At 38.1% G+C, this 16,877-nt stretch overlaps 3 protein-coding genes and 1 non-coding gene across 5 annotated transcripts; 2 read left to right on the top strand and 2 right to left on the bottom strand.

The window, feature by feature from the left end:
• Positions 1–2,464: 2,464 nt before the first annotated feature.
• On the bottom strand, positions 2,465–2,948 carry LOC148915288 (uncharacterized). Its single transcript, XM_089041311.1, has one exon. It carries the CDS (start codon positions 2,885–2,887, stop codon positions 2,657–2,659), a length of 231 nt encoding a protein of 76 aa, XP_088897437.1. The 5' UTR covers positions 2,888–2,948; the 3' UTR covers positions 2,465–2,656.
• Positions 2,949–3,491: 543 nt separating this feature from the next.
• On the top strand, positions 3,492–3,562 carry TRNAG-CCC (transfer RNA glycine (anticodon CCC)). Its single transcript has one exon. It is a non-coding gene; the product is annotated as a tRNA-Gly (tRNA).
• Positions 3,563–3,994: 432 nt separating this feature from the next.
• On the bottom strand, positions 3,995–10,258 carry ABCF3 (general control non-repressible 3). Its single transcript, XM_089041310.1, has 18 exons — positions 9,879–10,258; positions 9,261–9,476; positions 8,815–9,004; positions 8,413–8,621; positions 8,126–8,272; positions 7,570–7,698; positions 7,376–7,477; positions 7,107–7,253; positions 6,617–6,679; positions 6,407–6,453; positions 6,246–6,305; positions 6,031–6,113; positions 5,835–5,929; positions 5,514–5,600; positions 4,893–4,980; positions 4,678–4,763; positions 4,506–4,568; positions 3,995–4,398 (listed from the first exon to the last, which is right to left on the bottom strand). The coding sequence occupies exons 1-18, from the start codon at positions 10,077–10,079 to the stop codon at positions 4,276–4,278; spliced, it is 2,136 nt and encodes a 711-aa protein (XP_088897436.1). The 5' UTR covers positions 10,080–10,258; the 3' UTR covers positions 3,995–4,275.
• A 755-nt stretch (positions 10,259–11,013) lies between these two features.
• Positions 11,014–16,759, top strand: LOC103337816 (carbon-nitrogen hydrolase family protein). 2 transcript variants are annotated; one of them, XM_008240984.3, is made up of 13 exons: positions 11,014–11,422; positions 11,654–11,959; positions 12,495–12,718; positions 12,946–13,049; positions 13,253–13,387; positions 13,698–13,866; positions 14,315–14,450; positions 14,992–15,130; positions 15,296–15,472; positions 15,604–15,771; positions 15,916–16,011; positions 16,203–16,331; positions 16,426–16,759. In XM_008240984.3, exons 1-13 carry the CDS (start codon positions 11,229–11,231, stop codon positions 16,648–16,650), a joined length of 2,202 nt encoding a protein of 733 aa, XP_008239206.2. In that variant the 5' UTR covers positions 11,014–11,228; the 3' UTR covers positions 16,651–16,759. The 2 variants fall into 2 exon arrangements, with proteins under 2 accessions (XP_008239206.2, XP_088897435.1); XM_089041309.1 differs by having other exon boundaries at positions 11,084–11,422; positions 12,644–12,718.
• The last annotated feature ends 118 nt before the right edge of the window (positions 16,760–16,877 follow it).

Here is a 16,877-nt window from a genome sequence, read left to right as displayed (position 1 = left end):
TGAAATGAGGCAGAGAGAGAGAGAGAGAGAGAGAGTAAACCGCAAAAGTAAGAATTAAAATTTATCATTTCCCACACGTTATTAATATAATACATAAAGCAATGAATGGAATTTGTAACGTCAGGGTCAGAACCTGACTGGAGGATAACTAAGAATCATGACCACAAAATCTAAGAGATGATTGAAAAGTTGTTTGAACATTGAAGGGATCTGTGGCTGGTCAAAATGATGTACATGTTATCTATGAGACTGAAAGTTGTCATCAGGACACCTCAGCTGAGTTACTTTGTAATGCAATAATCTAACGTACTCTAAAAATCATTAAGTTCATGAACCCAAGCACTTCCTAAAATTGTTCTAAAGGCTTTTTGTGGTCCATGGTAAACCTGGAAGTCTGGATTTTAGACCAGAGGGAAGCAGAAGACAGCCTTCGCCAGGCAGAAAAGCAGCAGCTCCCTGGTTGACTGGTGTGGTCAGTCTGAGCCTCTCCAGGCCTTTACCACACATGACATAATCTGCTGACTTTCAAACTGAAACTGAAAAAAACAACCACTAGTAACTCACACAAAAGATTCCACTCTCTCTCTCTCTCTCTCTCTCTCCCCCCCCCCCCCTCTTTATAACCTGACTTAATAAGGCACAGGAGGAGGAGGAAGAAAAAAAAGCCCAAGAGAGGAGTGAGGCGTTCTAAGTTCATGGAGCGGTCAACCTCCCCACAAAAGCAAACCAAAGTTCAGGCATCAAAGAGAAGCTTGAAGGAGAAGAGAGCAAGGTTGTACATTATCAAACGTTGTGTGTTCATGCTACTATGTTGGAGGGAACATGCAGATTAACAATGGTGGTAAAGTTTCACCATCCATTTTTGTTGTTCTATTTTTGCAGTAGTTTTAAAAAAAAGTTTTATCTTGTGTACCTGGCATTGTTGTTAATTGCACTAGGATTTGTAGTGTATGTATGTGTGTGTGTGTGTGTGTGTGTGTGAGAGAGAGAGAGAGAGAGAGAGAGGAGAGATGTGAAGATGAAAACATCAAATTGTAAAGACAAAGTTGTAAGTTGCACTATTAATTGTTCCAAGTGACTATAACTACTTTCTTCACAACTTGGTGCAGCAGTAGCACTATGCATTCCAAGTTAGAAGTTACTATAACTACTTTCTTCACTATTTGATGCAGCAGTACCTTTTAAGAGGAACACTAAGCCTATAAGATGTGCACCATTTGCATATTCAAGAAACAGACACGAACACATCCAGAAACACGAGACAGATAAGATACAAAAGAGGGTGAATCACCCAAAATAAAATTGTAAAGAGGAAGCTTGAAGGTGGGATTAGCAAAATCATAACTGGAGTTTTAAAGTTTTAAATGTGTTCAAGTTGTCCTTCTCAGAATCTTGGATGCGCCAAGATCCCACATATGGTTCCAGAAGAGTTTCATTGGCATCAGGGACATAAAACTCAATTTGGGAAAATTACAAATAGCCTCAAGATACAATTCCTGAAGGCCACTAGAGTAACCAGACTCTCCACTGTTTCACTCACAACATAGGAAGTACCATGACATTCAACAACAAATAATTAGATATGCTCTTAAAAGTTGGCATTCCACCAGGAAGTTAGATGGATGGAGAGATAGATAAAGGATACTCGAAGCTAGATATATGGCCACATTCCAAAAACTAATATAAGCAATAGATTCTCAAGAAAAAGGGTTGAGATCATAAGAGAGGCAAAAAATAAGGGGTTTAAACTGTGTCTATACAAATCTATGCAGAAGTTATTTCACTTACAGAAACAATGAACTGAATATGGTGGGATCTATAAGGCTATGTCACCGACTCACCTACAATTACAATTACCAGCACATGCCATGTTGAATAAGAACACGTGAGTGTTCTTACTTGATCATGTGAGAGAGCAGTACAGCATTAAAATGAGCTACTCAATACTGTGAACAAAACCCAGTAGAAGTTTCCTATAGACTGACATTAGAAATAGAGGGGGACCACGTCCCTTAAGCCAAATATGATACATTTTATACACTGCCCTGAACATATAATTTACTAATCATACTGCCTTGTGAGCATATTTACTAGGCATGTACTGCTATCCTACAATGGGAGAGGGATAAAAATCTCATATATCAAGTATCCAATTAGGAGATTATGAAAACACAAACCCATAATTCTAAATCAACTTGACAATGTCCTATCCATTGATTAATTTGTTTTCTCAAAATAGTGCACCAATCATTATTTGTCCTTCCAATCCAATGATGCATATGCATAAACTCAACTCAATTCCACTCAACAAAAATTTTGAATTCCAATAATTGTAAATTGTGGGTTTATTGAAGCTTAGCCTATCCAGTGTTAAAATTGGATCTTCTGTCCGTACAATGCATGAACAATGCAACCAAACAAACTGCAATTCCAATGAAACAAGCATAAATTAACCACCTCCGGATTAAAGAAAATAACTTTATTATTTAACAATTTCAATATGTTCTATAAAAATGCTAAATACAATCGTCATCGACAAACATTACACATTGACAGTCTCGCATAAAATTCAGAACCAGAAGCTGTTTTCATAAACCCTAATTACACATAAAACCAAGATCTAGTGTAACAACAATACCACACAGAGAAGGGGAGATCAGACGGGGAGCTCAGCAACGTCGTTTGGAGGGTCGCTGTGATTGGTGAGGGTGAAAGGGCGGTCTGCGGCCTCGTCCTCGTCCTCGTCGTCGAAGTCGGTGGTGGCGAGGTTGACGCAAGAGAAGCGCTCGAGGGAGGAAAAGAAGGCGGTGGAGACCGTGGCGCTCACCCAGCTCGCCACCTGGTCAAGCTTCTCCCGCGATATGATACTATTGTTCCCGTTTTCCATTTTTCTTCTTTTCTTCTCTTTTCTTTTTACTTTCTCAGAAGTTGAAAATGAAGGCTCATCTGATTTTGGTTTGAATTTTATATTCATCATTATGTGGGTCACGGACTCCTGGGCTAGATGGGTGTTAGATTAGTTCTAAACGGCCTATATATTTTACGGGCCATGCTCCATTAGATTTAATTATTATCACAGGTTACGGTCAATCACGCATGCGATCTAATCCATGCGATGCTCTATTTAGAATTAATTACAATAATTTTTTTATGGGTAAATATAATTAATTACAATGGCATGTAGGTAAATTTTGACCGTTTATATATTGTGAGTCTCGCATGCATTAACGGTTAGAAATCCCTCATCTTCGCATGTGTAATTAATAAAATTACTCGTCCAATAAAGTTCAACAGAGCATGCCTTAGTTCTTATTTTTCCACTACATGGAGCTTTGGAATCTCTTGCCTCTTTTCGTCCCTTATGAGAAAAGCCTACGGTCCATGACTCCATTGTATCTCTTTGATCATATGACTAGAAAGGAGAAATAGAAAGCATGAACAATATAAAGGCTATGAGATATAAATTCAACGTTTGTCCACACTATCAACAAGCGCATCTGGTGTAGTGGTATCATAGTACCCTCCCACGGTACTGACCAGGGTTCGATTCCCTGGATGCGCATTTTTTTAACATTTCTGTGAAATTAGTTTCCCCCTTTTTTTTTTTCTGTCAGATAATGAGAAACCAGTTTTTAATTTGAATTTTTTGGGTTGAAAAATGTGAAACAAGTTTAGAAGCCCAACCTTCTTCAATGAAGAATTTAGAGTGAAAAGTTTATTTACAATGAGGAGTTTAAAGAGAGGAGCTTATTTGATGAGTTTAATTTGACCATCAAACCATTTAGAATGTTTTAGGTCCATTGATTTTCTCACATTTATTGATGGTGGGATTAAACCCTCAAATAAACTCCTCTCTCTCTGCAAATACAAAACTAAGTAAACCTTCACCATAACTTTTCCATGGGTTAAATCCTCCATGTGCTCAGTCTAGGTTTTTTTCTTTCTTTTTTATTCTAATGGACTATTAACCAAGTGCTCATTCAGCCAGACAGTATTAAGTGAATCAAATATGAGCATAAAATCCAACTTTTTTTTGGTTACATTGGAGGAAAGAAACCCCTTGGGGTTTCGAGCTGGATGCCATGGGGAAGGGTTCATTCTAAGGAAGTTACTATTCTGAGCAAAAGATTAATCAACTTTTCAGAACCAAAACAAAAAGAATCATATTTGTGGGTACATACAATACAAGTGCACTATATCAAAATATTGCTCACATGCCACGGCATGCACAAGCTCCAGAGTTGTGTATTCTTCCGAGTTTTCATAACATTTTATCTACGATGACTGCAGTATCTTCTTGTAGTCCTCAAAAGAGCCATGGAATGGTGCTATCCTACCCTCTGATACCACCCACAGCTCATCCACACTTCCAGAGATAAGATGCTCATCGTGACTAACCTGTAAGTAATAATAACACACGCCTAGTTATGCACAAACCACAAACTAACTATGATAAATCAACTTTTGTTGTGAATAGAAATCGTGACGAGATCGGGATAATGTACCATGAGAATGCCTCCTTGGAAGATAACAAGACCTTGTATTAGTGCCTCCACAGCATCCAAGTCCTACATGTCAACAAGTCAATAAATCAACAATTAGTCAAGGTGGAGAAAGTTCTAAGTCCAGAATACCGTTCTTCAAAATATTAAAATAATGAGAAGGATCATGACTAACCAGATGATTGGAGGGCTCATCAAGCAATATTATGTGTGGTTTCTTAAAAGTTATCTTGGCAAAAGCAACTCTGCTCTTTTGACCACCTAATACATGATGCAACAATAAAAAATAGATCCCATTTAAGCATTTAGAGAATAATGCTAAAATCCATATAGATCAAGAAAATCAACTAATATCTTTCAAGTATTGACAATATGGAATAAAGAAAATACCAGATAAAGTGTACATTGGCTGAAGTGCTAGATTTCCAGTTACACCAAAAGAACCTAAGTGAGATCGGAGCTTTTGTTCAGGCACTCCCTGCAAGAAGGATACTTTATTATTTTACATTTAAAAAAAGAACAATAAAAAGGCATCCCTTAATAGTAAAAGCATGGCACTTCTAAATAACAAGATTATCTGCCAAAACGAGATTAAAATTACAAAGGGTTTATCCATCTAGGGTCAGATAAGGCTGAGGCCTTGAACAACATTTTCACCTAAACTTGGGTCTACCAATGGAAACTTGTTCATGTGGTCAAAATGACTAACAGTTTTGGTACCAATTCCCAAGTCTAGTTCAATGATGCAGTAGATAGGAAAAGGGGAAAATATCATCTTTAGATTGGAAATATCAGCAGATGAGGTCCATGGATTATATTCTAGTTTTAAAGCAAAATTATCCTAACCCGGGTATGGAAATTCAGAGGGGTTTGATTGCAGGATCCTATCCTGGATTCTCATGCATACATAAAGAACTTCAAAAGCAACTCACAGATACCACCCTTCAAAACATGAAAAGATAAATATAACATATAAAGGGAAAAAAGAAGAAGGTAATAGCAAGGACTCACCGGGTAGCATCGCATCATATACAATAGGGGATTAGAAGATAAATCTAGCCCGTCAACATGGTGCTGACTGAACACAGCAATCCGAACCTGTAGAAATATAAGTCCCCCTTGAGATTCAAGCATATAACGTAACTCCAACTTTGCAAGGAGATACAGAGGCCAAATAGCAGTTACTTTACGTTCTAACACAAGGCACATAATGCAGAATACAAGTATTTGCATAAATAAATAATGATAACTATAACCAAATTAACTTGGTGGACAGTGTGATGTTAGTTAAAATTATCCAGTATAGGTAATCCCGCGAAATATGCAAGATACCTTAGCCGAACGGAAAATTGTCCCAGAGATTGGTTGTAGCTCCCCTGCAATTAGCTTGAGTATTGTTGATTTACCAATGCCATTTGGCCCAACCACTGCATAACAATTTTGACACCACATATACAAGGTGAATCATATGTAAACCATCAAGTACGGAACCTTTTCAAATAGAAAAAGATTAAACTAGCCTACTTACTTGCTATGCGGCTGTCAAGGTCAATTCCAAAATTTAAATTCTTAAACAAAACGGGCCCCCCAGGATAACCAAAAGATGCATCACTGCAAACACATACATCAGAAAAATCCAATAAGCACTTGATCTAAGCAATAAAAACAGAATAAACTTGAAAATAGAAAAGAACACAAACAAAGGATCTCAGGTGACTTGCAAAAACCAAAGAGGGAGCCGACCTGAAACTTATTATAGGAGGACCAGGTCTGTCGTCTGGAGTTGGGAACTCAAATTTATAGCTGCATATGAAAGGCCAGAGTTTATAAAGATAGAAAGAAAAAGCAGAAATGTTTCTAGAAGCTCCTATCCATATAAGCCACAAAAACAAATCGGTGCATACTCAGGGTCATTTACAATCTCGTCCACATGTCCCAACCGGTCCAATGCCTAAATCAAAGTAAAGAAGGAATATCAGTTATATTAAGATTATTTGTACATGAAAAAGTTGTCTAAATCAAAATTTTATTAACAGCCAAGAAAGCAGAATTCAGAGATGTTTACAGTTGTTAGAAATGGTTTCAGGAACATGCAAAAATACAATAAAAATCACCTTAATTCTTGATTGAACAAGTGCGGCCCTCTTTGCATTGTAACGGAACTTATCAATAAAAGTCTGCAGATCAGAGTAAAACATGTGAATGCCAAACACAAGTTACTGTAATTCAAAAAAACATGCCATTGAGAGAGGAGCAAGATGACAAAAGAAGATCAAGAAGAAGAGAGAGTACTTTAACATCTACAAGACATGATTCTATCCTTATTATTTAAACAGAAAGCTACATGCAGAAAATTTGAAAATAAAACGAGAAAATATGTCCATATATCTAAAAATGAAGTTGACTAGGAAAATCAAATTAGTAATTATTGTTAGAAGCAAACAAAGGCTAACAACCCTCGGTACCTTTGCCAAAGCAATAAGGAGACAAAAAACAAAAAAGTCATATAGGTGGTCAGCAGAATTAAGTTGAACAGCTGTAGACATCAAGAAAATAAGAAAAAGAATAATAGAATAATTTTTTCATTAAGATAAGATGAAAAACCTGCATATGTGCTCTTGAACGCTCATTGGACTCAAAAGCTTTCTGTTGGTTCTTGACCTGTTCAATTCGTGTCCTCTCATATATATCATAGTTCCCCTTGTAGGCATTTAATTTTTGCCCATGAAGATGAAGGATATCAGTGACCACCTGTAAATACAGAGCATAGAATGAGGTATACTAAAGGACAGTGCACGTGTTACATAAACTATACTCATTAATACTGTTGTTGATATGACCAAATGAGAAACTAAAGCACACAAGCACGTTACCGTGTTCAAGAATTCTCTAGCATGAGAAACAACTATACATGTTTTCGGCCACTTCACCAGGTAAGTCTCCAGCCAGAGGACAGCATGAAGATCAAGATGGTTCTGGAAAAATAAAAAAGGACATGAGGCGGAAAAATGAAAACCAGGCACACAGAATAATATGAAATGCCTAAAGGGGTATATGAACAACAGACTGTGGGTTCATCAAGTAGTAACAAATCAGGCTCTATAAACAGGGCACGAGCAAGAGCTATTCGCATTCTCCATCCTCCAGAAAATGCTTTAGTTGCTTTTCGCTGCATCTCCGGAGAGAAACTAAGACCCTGTAAAATTCAAGGTCAGTAGGATAGTAATTCAGAAAAATGAACCAGCTGACAAGCAACAATGTAGGTAAAGGCACAACTTCCTTTCTCAGCTTAGAGGAAATTCATTGCATCACACATGCACACATCCAAATGTACCTGAACGGCATGTTTAAGTGCCAGCAGGTAGGATTTTCTGTTTCATTTGTTAGTATTGGTGGCTCAGTGATTTATACCATTATTGATAGGTTCAGCATAACAGCAAAGAAATTCAACCTAGAATGAGATTGCATTTTCAACTTCTTACCCCATTTCTTTCTGTTACTATTTATTCTAATTTTTGGAGAGTTGAAGTCAGCCCTAAACATCATAAATTTTCATGTCAAAAACCAAGCTTAATTCATGTAGAGACTTAGATGATTGTTGCAGAAATGAATGGAGTACTGACTGCAAGAATGGAAGCTGCACGTGACTCTGCGGAATCAGCATCTATGAACTCAAGCCTTTTGTATATCTCCTGAAGCCTCCGTCCAATAGCATCTTTGTCAATTGCCCCATTGCTCGTTTCTGTTGATTCCTCAAACTCCAGTTCTCTCTTCACGTTATAATAATTTATTTAGCACAAGAAAGGAGCATGTAAACATTAATCCATCAAGAACTTCTTCTTTTTTTGTATAAAAGAAGAAGACTGAAAAGCTAAACTCTCCTCTAATTAAAAACAATATGGTATTCAACCTGTTTAGCGAGGAGACGAGCTTCTTCTTCCATAAGCTGAGTTCTTTCAACATCAGTGTTCAGAACACATTGCAAGGCTGATGTGTCATCACCCACCACTTCTTGCTCCACATGCAATATTTGGAAGTTCTTAGGAATGCCATCAATGGCATGCATAGCCAAGTGCCTAAGAAATGTTGTTTTCCCTGTACCATTTCTTCCAACAAGGCCTGCATGAATTAAGGCACAATCTATTATGTCAAATGCCAACTGAAATTATTATTACAACTACAACATTATTCAACAACCTCAGAGATAAGAAACTCCATGTACCACAAACTCACTATTGGGAACTCTAACAAAAGGCCCTCTCAACTTGAGAACCAAATCAAGAGCATCTTAATCCATGAAAAGCAAACTCACCATAATGCCTTCCAAAAGAAAGTGTTACTGAACCATCCACAATTAGATCGCGGCCACCCACAGAAACATTGAAGTTCTCCAGACGGATATCCTTGACATTTGGCCCACCAATGCTTTCATGATTTACAGATACAACAGGCATTCCTGCCCTAACTGCTTCCATTTCTGCTAAATGTATCTGATATTGTTGCTGTGTAATAAAAAAGATAAAACTTACAAAAAAAACTGAACAAATCTCTTTCAACCAGATAAATCATCAACACCAATAACAACCTAGCTCAGATATAACTTCAACCCAATTATACCCACACTCAACATGGCCCAATAATATTGTACCCCAAGATGATAAAAACCTCGCATAAGCAGTAGGATATGATAAGTACAGCTCACATACTAAATTCCTACCTACTTCATTGGGATAAACATATCTTACACAGAAACCTTACCTCTCTTTGGCGTTCATCCTTCCTCTTTCTTCTTTCTATCTTAGCTCGGTCACGTTCAGTTAACAAAGGGCCATCAACCACCTCAACCTTCTTCTTTGGAGCTTCCCCCTCATCCATCCCATCATCCATTCTAACTGGTGCTGCAAGGCTCCGTACAGTTGGTTTAGCTTTAACCAACCCATGCTTGCCAAACTTTTCGGATATTATACTACAAACCTATCCCAAAAAACAAACGTCAGGAACAATACAAACCCAGACTGAGAGAGCATTTTTCACGGAATCAAAATGAATAGCATTGCCAATGTCCACAAACAACCTCATCTCAACTAAGCGTCGCTAATAACATAAAGCCTACAATTCCAAAAATCTTTTTCTTTTTTTCAATTTCTCTACAAAGCAACGTCGGATTCAGTTTCATGGAATACACATCGAAAAGAAATTGAATTCATAACAACCAGTATCTCAAATTATCAAATCAGATTCAAAGCAAATGCTATAAGCTCAGCGTAGCAAATAATACAGTAATCTACTCATCCTAAACCAGTTTTACTTTCTTTCCAGATTTTCTGAGCAGCCAAACAGACCAACTCAAGTGTAAGGAAAAAATCGCAGACTCACCGAGCGACACTCAGCAATGTCGCTAACACAGCCAGCGCCGACGAGGAGTTCGCCGAGAGCGTCGAAAGCGCCTTCTCCATCGTCGCCGAAATCGAAGTCCTCATCGGCGAGGACGTTAACGATGTAGTCGATTATGGGCTGGTCTACATCCTCGGCCCTCCGGCCCAGCACTTCGTGGACTACTGAGCTCGCTACTGTCATTCTCCGAACCAAATTCAATTCCAAAAACGAAAATCAAGATTTCTGTTTCGTTCACTGCGCAAGGGTTTTTGCAGAGACTGAAGAAAAACGATAGAAAGCTCGGCGTTCAGTCGATAAAGAAGGGTGCTTGATACGACGGCGTTCAGTTGAGAGGGCAAATATTCGTTTGTTAACAACCAAATCTGAATTACGGGCATGGTAAAAAAAATTGGCGGGTGTGAGCCCAGCCCATTTCTTCGGGCCATGGGCCGAACTAATAATATGGATGGATTGGATCCATTTGTACAACAGGCATAATAATATTTAATTTTAGGTACACATGCAATCGTTGCGAAATACTTTCGTAAGAAAAACGTCAAAAAAATTATTGAAATTCCAAGAAGTATTTGAAAGTGATTCCTACAAAAAGCACGAAAGCACTAATGAGTTTTTATGCCAAACATTATATTTGATTGTCATGAAGCATTTTTCGCGGAAAAGTTTATTTTTGGTACACATGGACTTATATCTAGTAGGTCCCATTTGGGCTCCACAATGCCACATCACCAACTTAGATTGGTGGAAACTTGGTCAGTTCCGACGAATTTACCAATATAACCACATCACATTATTAGTTTTAATAGAGTTTGATATGGGTTTGATGTTAAGAGGGAAAGTGACCGACTAAATAAGTTATTTCAACTTTCAAAAAGAATGTAGGATTTGATCAATATTTCAAAGGGCACTGTAACAATTAATACTAAGAAACGAGTAGAATTTGTTTGTTTTTTTATTAACGTATTATTGACATTATTGAATTGATTACTTTACTGAATAAATCAAAAGGTTCTATTCCCCCTTGGACACGAGTCCAACTTGTGAAAATTCCACATAAGCTTCAAAGCCCGAGCCCTTCAAACGTGTCAACACCGGAAGAACTTGACCAGGTTGACCCGTCCAAGGGTCCAGGAGCCTGCTCCCAAGCAACAGAATAAATAGCTCCCAAGCAACAGAACAAATTTTCCAAGATTCCAAACGCAAGGCTACGAATTGTCAGTCTCGGCTCCATTGCTCACATCGGCGACGCTTGCAATCGAAGCTCTCTGGTTCTTTCTCAGCTAAGAAAGGCAATTCAGAAACCTAGAATTCGCTGAAACTGAAGTGTTGGAGATGAGGCTGCTGAAGACTGCAACGTGTAATTTGAACCAATGGGCTATGGACTTCGATTGCAATTTGAAGAACATCAAAGAGTCGATAGCTGAGGCTAAAGAGGCTGGGGCTGTGATTCGGCTTGGTCCTGAGCTTGAGATTACTGGTTATGGCTGCGAAGACCATTTCCTCGAGCTCGATACTGTTAATCATGCGTAAGCTCTTTGGATTTCAAACCATTCTTTCAAAGTTAAAGTTTTGAAATGAAAAAAAAAACCACATTAAAACCAACTTGGACTTTAGTTCATTTGCTGAAAATATATCATATTGGGGTCTCATTTGTGGATAAATTATGTGTTTATTAAAACAGTTAACTAACCATGATGATTTTTAAGTTATTGTTAATGGTAATATCTTATGGTGATTGAGAAATGTGATTTTTGCAGATGGGAATGCTTGAAAGAGCTCTTAGTTGGGGATTGGACTGATGGTATATTATGCAGCTTCGGCATGCCCGTGATCAAAGGGTCAGAGCGTTACAATTGTCAAATTCTTTGTATGAACAGAAAGATTATCATGATACGCCCAAAGATGTGGCTTGCGAATGATGGAAATTACAGGGAGCTTCGTTGGTTTACAGCATGGAAACAAAGAGACCAACTTGTGAACTTTCAGTTGCCGAAGGAAATTTCAGAGGCTTTGTCACAGGATTCGGTGCCTTTTGGTTATGGGTACATTCAGTTTCTGGACACGTAAGTGCCAATGTTATTAGCTTTATTGTTGTTAGTCAGGTTAAGACTCCATGTATCACTTGTTGCTTTTGTAGTTCCATCCGTACACTGAAACGTAGGATTGTTTAGGTGAGAATGAAATAGTAGAATTTTTTTTTATCCCTGTTAGATATATAGGATAGTGCCACAACTGCCTTGAAAGTTGTCTTCATTATAGTTCCTTGGAATTCATTGAGTTAGCTACAAAATTCATGATTATTAAGTTTGGTTGGGACTTTGCATTTGTCCACGTTATAGAATCATGCCATCGTAACACTTTGTGAGGACTTTGTTTTGTGTCCAAGAGGTCGGCGTTGGTTGATCCCACCTCTGCATTATCTAAAATGTGCTTCAGGAAAGCCCATAGCTGATGCAGATGGGTCAAATGCCTGCCTAAGTAAAATTTGCAGGAGTTGTGAGCTTTTTTCAGCAGTCAGCATAGCATTTTTTGTATAATAAGTTCACTCGTAATCTGATTTTATGCATTTCTAAATCTTAAGCATTGTTCCCTTATTAGAGCTGTCGCGGTTGAAATTTGTGAAGAGCTTTTTACTCCCACTCCTCCTCACGCCGAGCTTGCATTGAATGGGGTTGAAGTGTTTATGAATGCAAGTGGAAGTCATCACCAACTAAGAAAGCTTGATATTCGTCTTCGTGCTTTTATAGGTGCTACTCACACTCGTGGAGGGGTGTACATGTACAGCAATCACCAGGGGTGTGATGGTGGTCGCCTATACTATGGTACGTGACATTATTTATTCTTCAGTGGTTCTATGCAAATTTTCTTAGGATAATATACTTATCAGTGCTCCATATTTTAAGTTAAGGACAAAATACTGTTTCGTTGGTGGTATTTTGGGTCTATCTCTTATGGAATCTCTTTTAGTGTTATAAAAAACTTGATCTTTAGTTATTGTTATGTGATGAATAATGCATCTATTTGTTGAACTATGAGTAATTTGTTGCAGATGGTTGCGCTTCTGTCATTGTAAATGGAGATCTAGTTGCTCAAGGCTCACAATTTTCGCTGAAGGATGTTGAGGTTGTAATTGCCCAAATTGATTTAGAAGCGGTATGCGATTCTTATCACTGCTTGTATGTGTCTGCTTGTTTCATTTAGATGCTACATTAAATTGCAATGACTTTTATACGACAAAATAACAAATATTTGGTTCATTTCTTTGAGTCTAGTTTTCTTCTACTAGTACAGATTCCTTGAATTTCTTACAACTATAATTTATTACTTTACTACTTTTGCTTCTGGCGTAATGGCAGGTTGCTAGTCTTAGAGGATCTATAAGTAGCTTCCAAGAGCAAGCAAGCTGCAAAACAAGGGTTCCTTTTGTGGAGGCGCGATACAACCTTTGTCAGTCTTTTAATCTAAAAATGTGCCTTTCTAGTCCGCTAAAGGTTAGATCCAGTTCTAGCAAAAACCAACTCGAGTAGTTGGGATAGTGGTTTTTTCAAAAGTTGAAGAAAAGCTTTTGGCTTTCCAGTCTTGGTTCATCAAGAGATTGCCTACAAATATTTCTGTTTTACATCTCTGTGTGTTTCAGACCTTATCTTACAATATAACAAAAGTGATATGCTTTAACGTGCTTTCTTTGGTGGAGTTTCCAGTTATGTGGATAAGCTTTGTCCTTTTGAAATTATTTATCAAACATTGCTTTAATTAATCAAACATTCACATTTCTAAATGAATATATTTTATGATCTGCAGATTAAGTATCACTCCCCTGAGGAGGAAATAGCCTTTGGTCCTGGTTGCTGGTTATGGGACTATTTAAGAAGAAGTGGAGCTTCTGGTTTTCTGCTTCCCCTTTCTGGAGGAGCAGATAGCTCCTCTGTAGCAGCTATAGTTGGTTGCATGTGCCAGCTTGTCGTAAAAGGTTAGTTTTCTTAAGCCTATAATCGGGTACTATGATTTTATTTTTCATGTGATTGACTTTTCGGTCGCATGATGCATTTCATGTAGAAGGACCACTTATTTCTGGATGTGTGGATGGAGTCTGTAACCATTTCTTACAGGTTTATCATAAGAACTGGATGTATACCTTGGCCTTGCGAATAGAAATTACATATGCCACCCTTAGAATTATAATGTTTTCAACTTAATCTGAGCAGCCTTAGCTCACAACTTAGTCATAAACTAAGCTAACCAGTGTTTCAGGTTAGGAGAGTGAGCATAGAGGTATCAGTTAGTCTCTGCTTTGAACTTGTGTAAGTAATCAGGGTGCAGTAGAGGCAGAAAAAAGATCTCTCGTATCTTACTGGGAACCATCTAAAAATCATCCTCTGAATATATAACATTCAATTATGATGGACTCGTACATGCAGAAATTGCAAACGGGGATGAACAAGTCAAAGCTGACGCGATACGGATTGGACAATACAAGGATGGCCAGTATCCTACTGACAGCAGAGAATTCGCAAAACGCATATTTTATACTGTTTTCATGGGATCTGAAAACAGGTGAGCCCATTTACACAAACAACAATTTCCCTATGCGTGCCGTGTGCCTGTAATATTAAATCAGACATCGGTGGAATTTATAAATTATTGCTTGTGGTGTTGCAAATTGCAGTACTTAAATTGTTTTACAGGTAAGGTAGCACTAAAACCTTCTCTTGGATGCTATATGATTTTTCATCTAACAATAAGATTGACAATTAATGTCAATGTCCTTTACGCAACTCCTTTTGTGGTTTCTAATTAAGGTAATTTGTGCTTTGCTGTGCATATCTAATGTCAGCAATTCATCTGAAATCATCACAGTTTCTGTATAAAAGCAAAGGTCTAAAATGCACTAAATTGGGGAAGGCACCATAATTCATCAATTGATAATCCTGGAAAAGGTCTTTTAGATTTTAAAAGCACCTGAGAACCAATTATTAACAAATTAATAAAGTTTCCATTTGTAGACTTGCAGTATATTTTATTATCCCAACTCCTGCAGATACGTGCTCATAATATGATATTATAGTAGTCCAGTAAAGGGGTTTGTTCCTTGCAGCTCTGAAGCGACAAAATCAAGGGCAAAAGTTCTAGCAGATGAAATTGGAGCATGGCATCTTGACGTGTCCATAGATGGTGTCATTTCCGCACTACTGTCGTTGTTTCAAACTGTAACAGGAAAACGACCACAATACAAAGTAAATATTGTCTGACTTCAAATTCTCCCCTCCCTCCTCCTCCTCATGTGTGTATGTATGTATGTCTGTATGGATTATGGTCATTGGGATTTGACCATAATTACATTAGAAACTGTTAATAATTGTGCTTTAAATTGATTCTTCAACATCGTTTTATTTTGATAGGTAGATGGAGGATCTAATAGCGAGAACTTAGGTTTGCAAAACATTCAAGCTCGAATCAGAATGGTGCTGGCTTTTATGTTTGCGTCACTCCTACCTTGGGTTCATAATAAACCTGGGTTTTATCTTGTTTTGGGTAGCTCCAATGTGGACGAAGCATTGCGTGGTTACCTCACCAAGGTACTGCATTATTTTTACTTGTGGTGTATCTGTAATAAATGGTATTACTTGTGGGCACTTTCTCGTATCTTAATAATCTTGACCTGCCTACTAGTTTATATGTAAGTGCTCTTTTTGCTTTTCCTGCACAGTATGACTGCAGCTCAGCAGATATAAATCCTATCGGAAGCATTAGTAAGCAGGACCTTCGGACATTTTTGCGATGGGCTGCCACACATCTTGGTTACGCGTCCTTGGCAGAAATTGAAGCAGCTCCACCCACTGCTGAACTAGAGCCTATACGTTCTGATTATAGTCAGGTAACAACGGTTCAGTAATTTTTCTTCAACTGTATAACTTTTTGCAGGAAACATTCTTAGGGTAAAACCCACAGAAAATGCTTTATGCTCCTGTCCTATCCAAACGAGATAGGTGAATCTGATACTTCATTCTTTGTAAAACAGCTGGATGAAGTGGACATGGGAATGACATATGAGGAACTCTCAGTCTATGGAAGGCTGCGGAAGATTTTCCGCTGTGGTCCCATATCTATGTTCAAGGTTTGTCTAATGCCTTAACTTTATTCTTTCATAATGGCTTTTACGGAGACCACAGAAGTAGAAAGTTTTGGTGTGTGCTCATTTCCAGGATCAGTTCTAAGAGGACAGATTTATTTGTTGCATTATCAATTCTATAGAGTGGTGGGAATCTTTTGCAGTTCTCTAACTCGGTTCCGATTTCCTGGTTACAGAACCTCTGCTACAGATGGGGTGCAAAATTGACCCCACAAGAGGTGGCTGACAAAGTGAAGCACTTTTTCAAGTACTACTCCATTAATCGACACAAAATGACTGTATTAACACCTTCGTATCACGCCGAGGTATGAATATGCTGAACTTAAGAAACTAACTGCAGACTAGAATGTCAGTGCTATGAAGCTTATTTCTGTTTCTCATTTTGTTAACTTCGTGCAGAGTTATTCGCCAGAGGATAATCGGTTCGACCTTCGCCAGTTTTTATACAATGCTAGATGGCCATACCAGTTCCGAAAGATTGATGATCTTGTGCGTGAGTTAGATGGTGACAGGGTTCATTTAGGAGAATCAAGTGAGCTAGACAAGTTGCGTGACGCTTCACAAGGTGGAGGTGGGATGGGAGTTGTGGCAGCAGGCTCAGGCAATCCAAATGTTGGACTCTAGGGTTTTCTCTCTTTCATTTTAATTTTTTTCCTTCGTCATTGAAAGAAAACAGATAAGCTATTGATTGCAAGGATGCCTATTTTTTCAAATGTGCATGTTTTTCCGTCAAGGGATCACTTGTTCATATTCTCTCCAATACAATGGGTCTGGTGACTGACTGGTCTGTACATACATAAATGTTATTACGTACCGTGCTACAAGAGGAGACATATTATATACGTTTATAG

Source organism: Prunus mume, linkage group LG7, assembly GCF_029339155.1.
Source record: "Prunus mume cultivar Tortuosa linkage group LG7, ASM2933915v1, whole genome shotgun sequence".
In the NCBI taxonomy this organism is placed as follows: Eukaryota; Viridiplantae; Streptophyta; class Magnoliopsida; order Rosales; family Rosaceae; genus Prunus; species Prunus mume.
The sequence above is the reverse complement of the archived record's forward strand: the minus strand, read 5'-3'. Positions and strand labels throughout refer to the sequence as shown.

Excerpts from the sequence above, each read along its gene's own strand:
- LOC148915288 (XM_089041311.1), bottom strand. The coding sequence starts at position 2,887 with ATGGAAAACGGGAACAATAGTATCATATCGCGGGAGAAGCTTGACCAG.
- ABCF3 (XM_089041310.1), bottom strand. The coding sequence starts at position 10,079 with ATGACAGTAGCGAGCTCAGTAGTCCACGAAGTGCTGGGCCGGAGGGCC. Across the intron at positions 9,477-9,878 it reads ACATTGCTGAGTGTCGCTCG|GTTTGTAGTATAATATCCGA; the intron begins GTGAGTCTGCGA and ends TTTTTGGGATAG. Across the intron at positions 6,114-6,245 it reads CCTCCTATAATAAGTTTCAG|TGATGCATCTTTTGGTTATC; the intron begins GTCGGCTCCCTC and ends ATGTGTTTGCAG.
- LOC103337816 (XM_008240984.3), top strand. The coding sequence starts at position 11,229 with ATGAGGCTGCTGAAGACTGCAACGTGTAATTTGAACCAATGGGCTATG. Across the intron at positions 11,423-11,653 it reads CTCGATACTGTTAATCATGC|ATGGGAATGCTTGAAAGAGC; the intron begins GTAAGCTCTTTG and ends TGATTTTTGCAG. Across the intron at positions 13,050-13,252 it reads CCCAAATTGATTTAGAAGCG|GTTGCTAGTCTTAGAGGATC; the intron begins GTATGCGATTCT and ends GCGTAATGGCAG.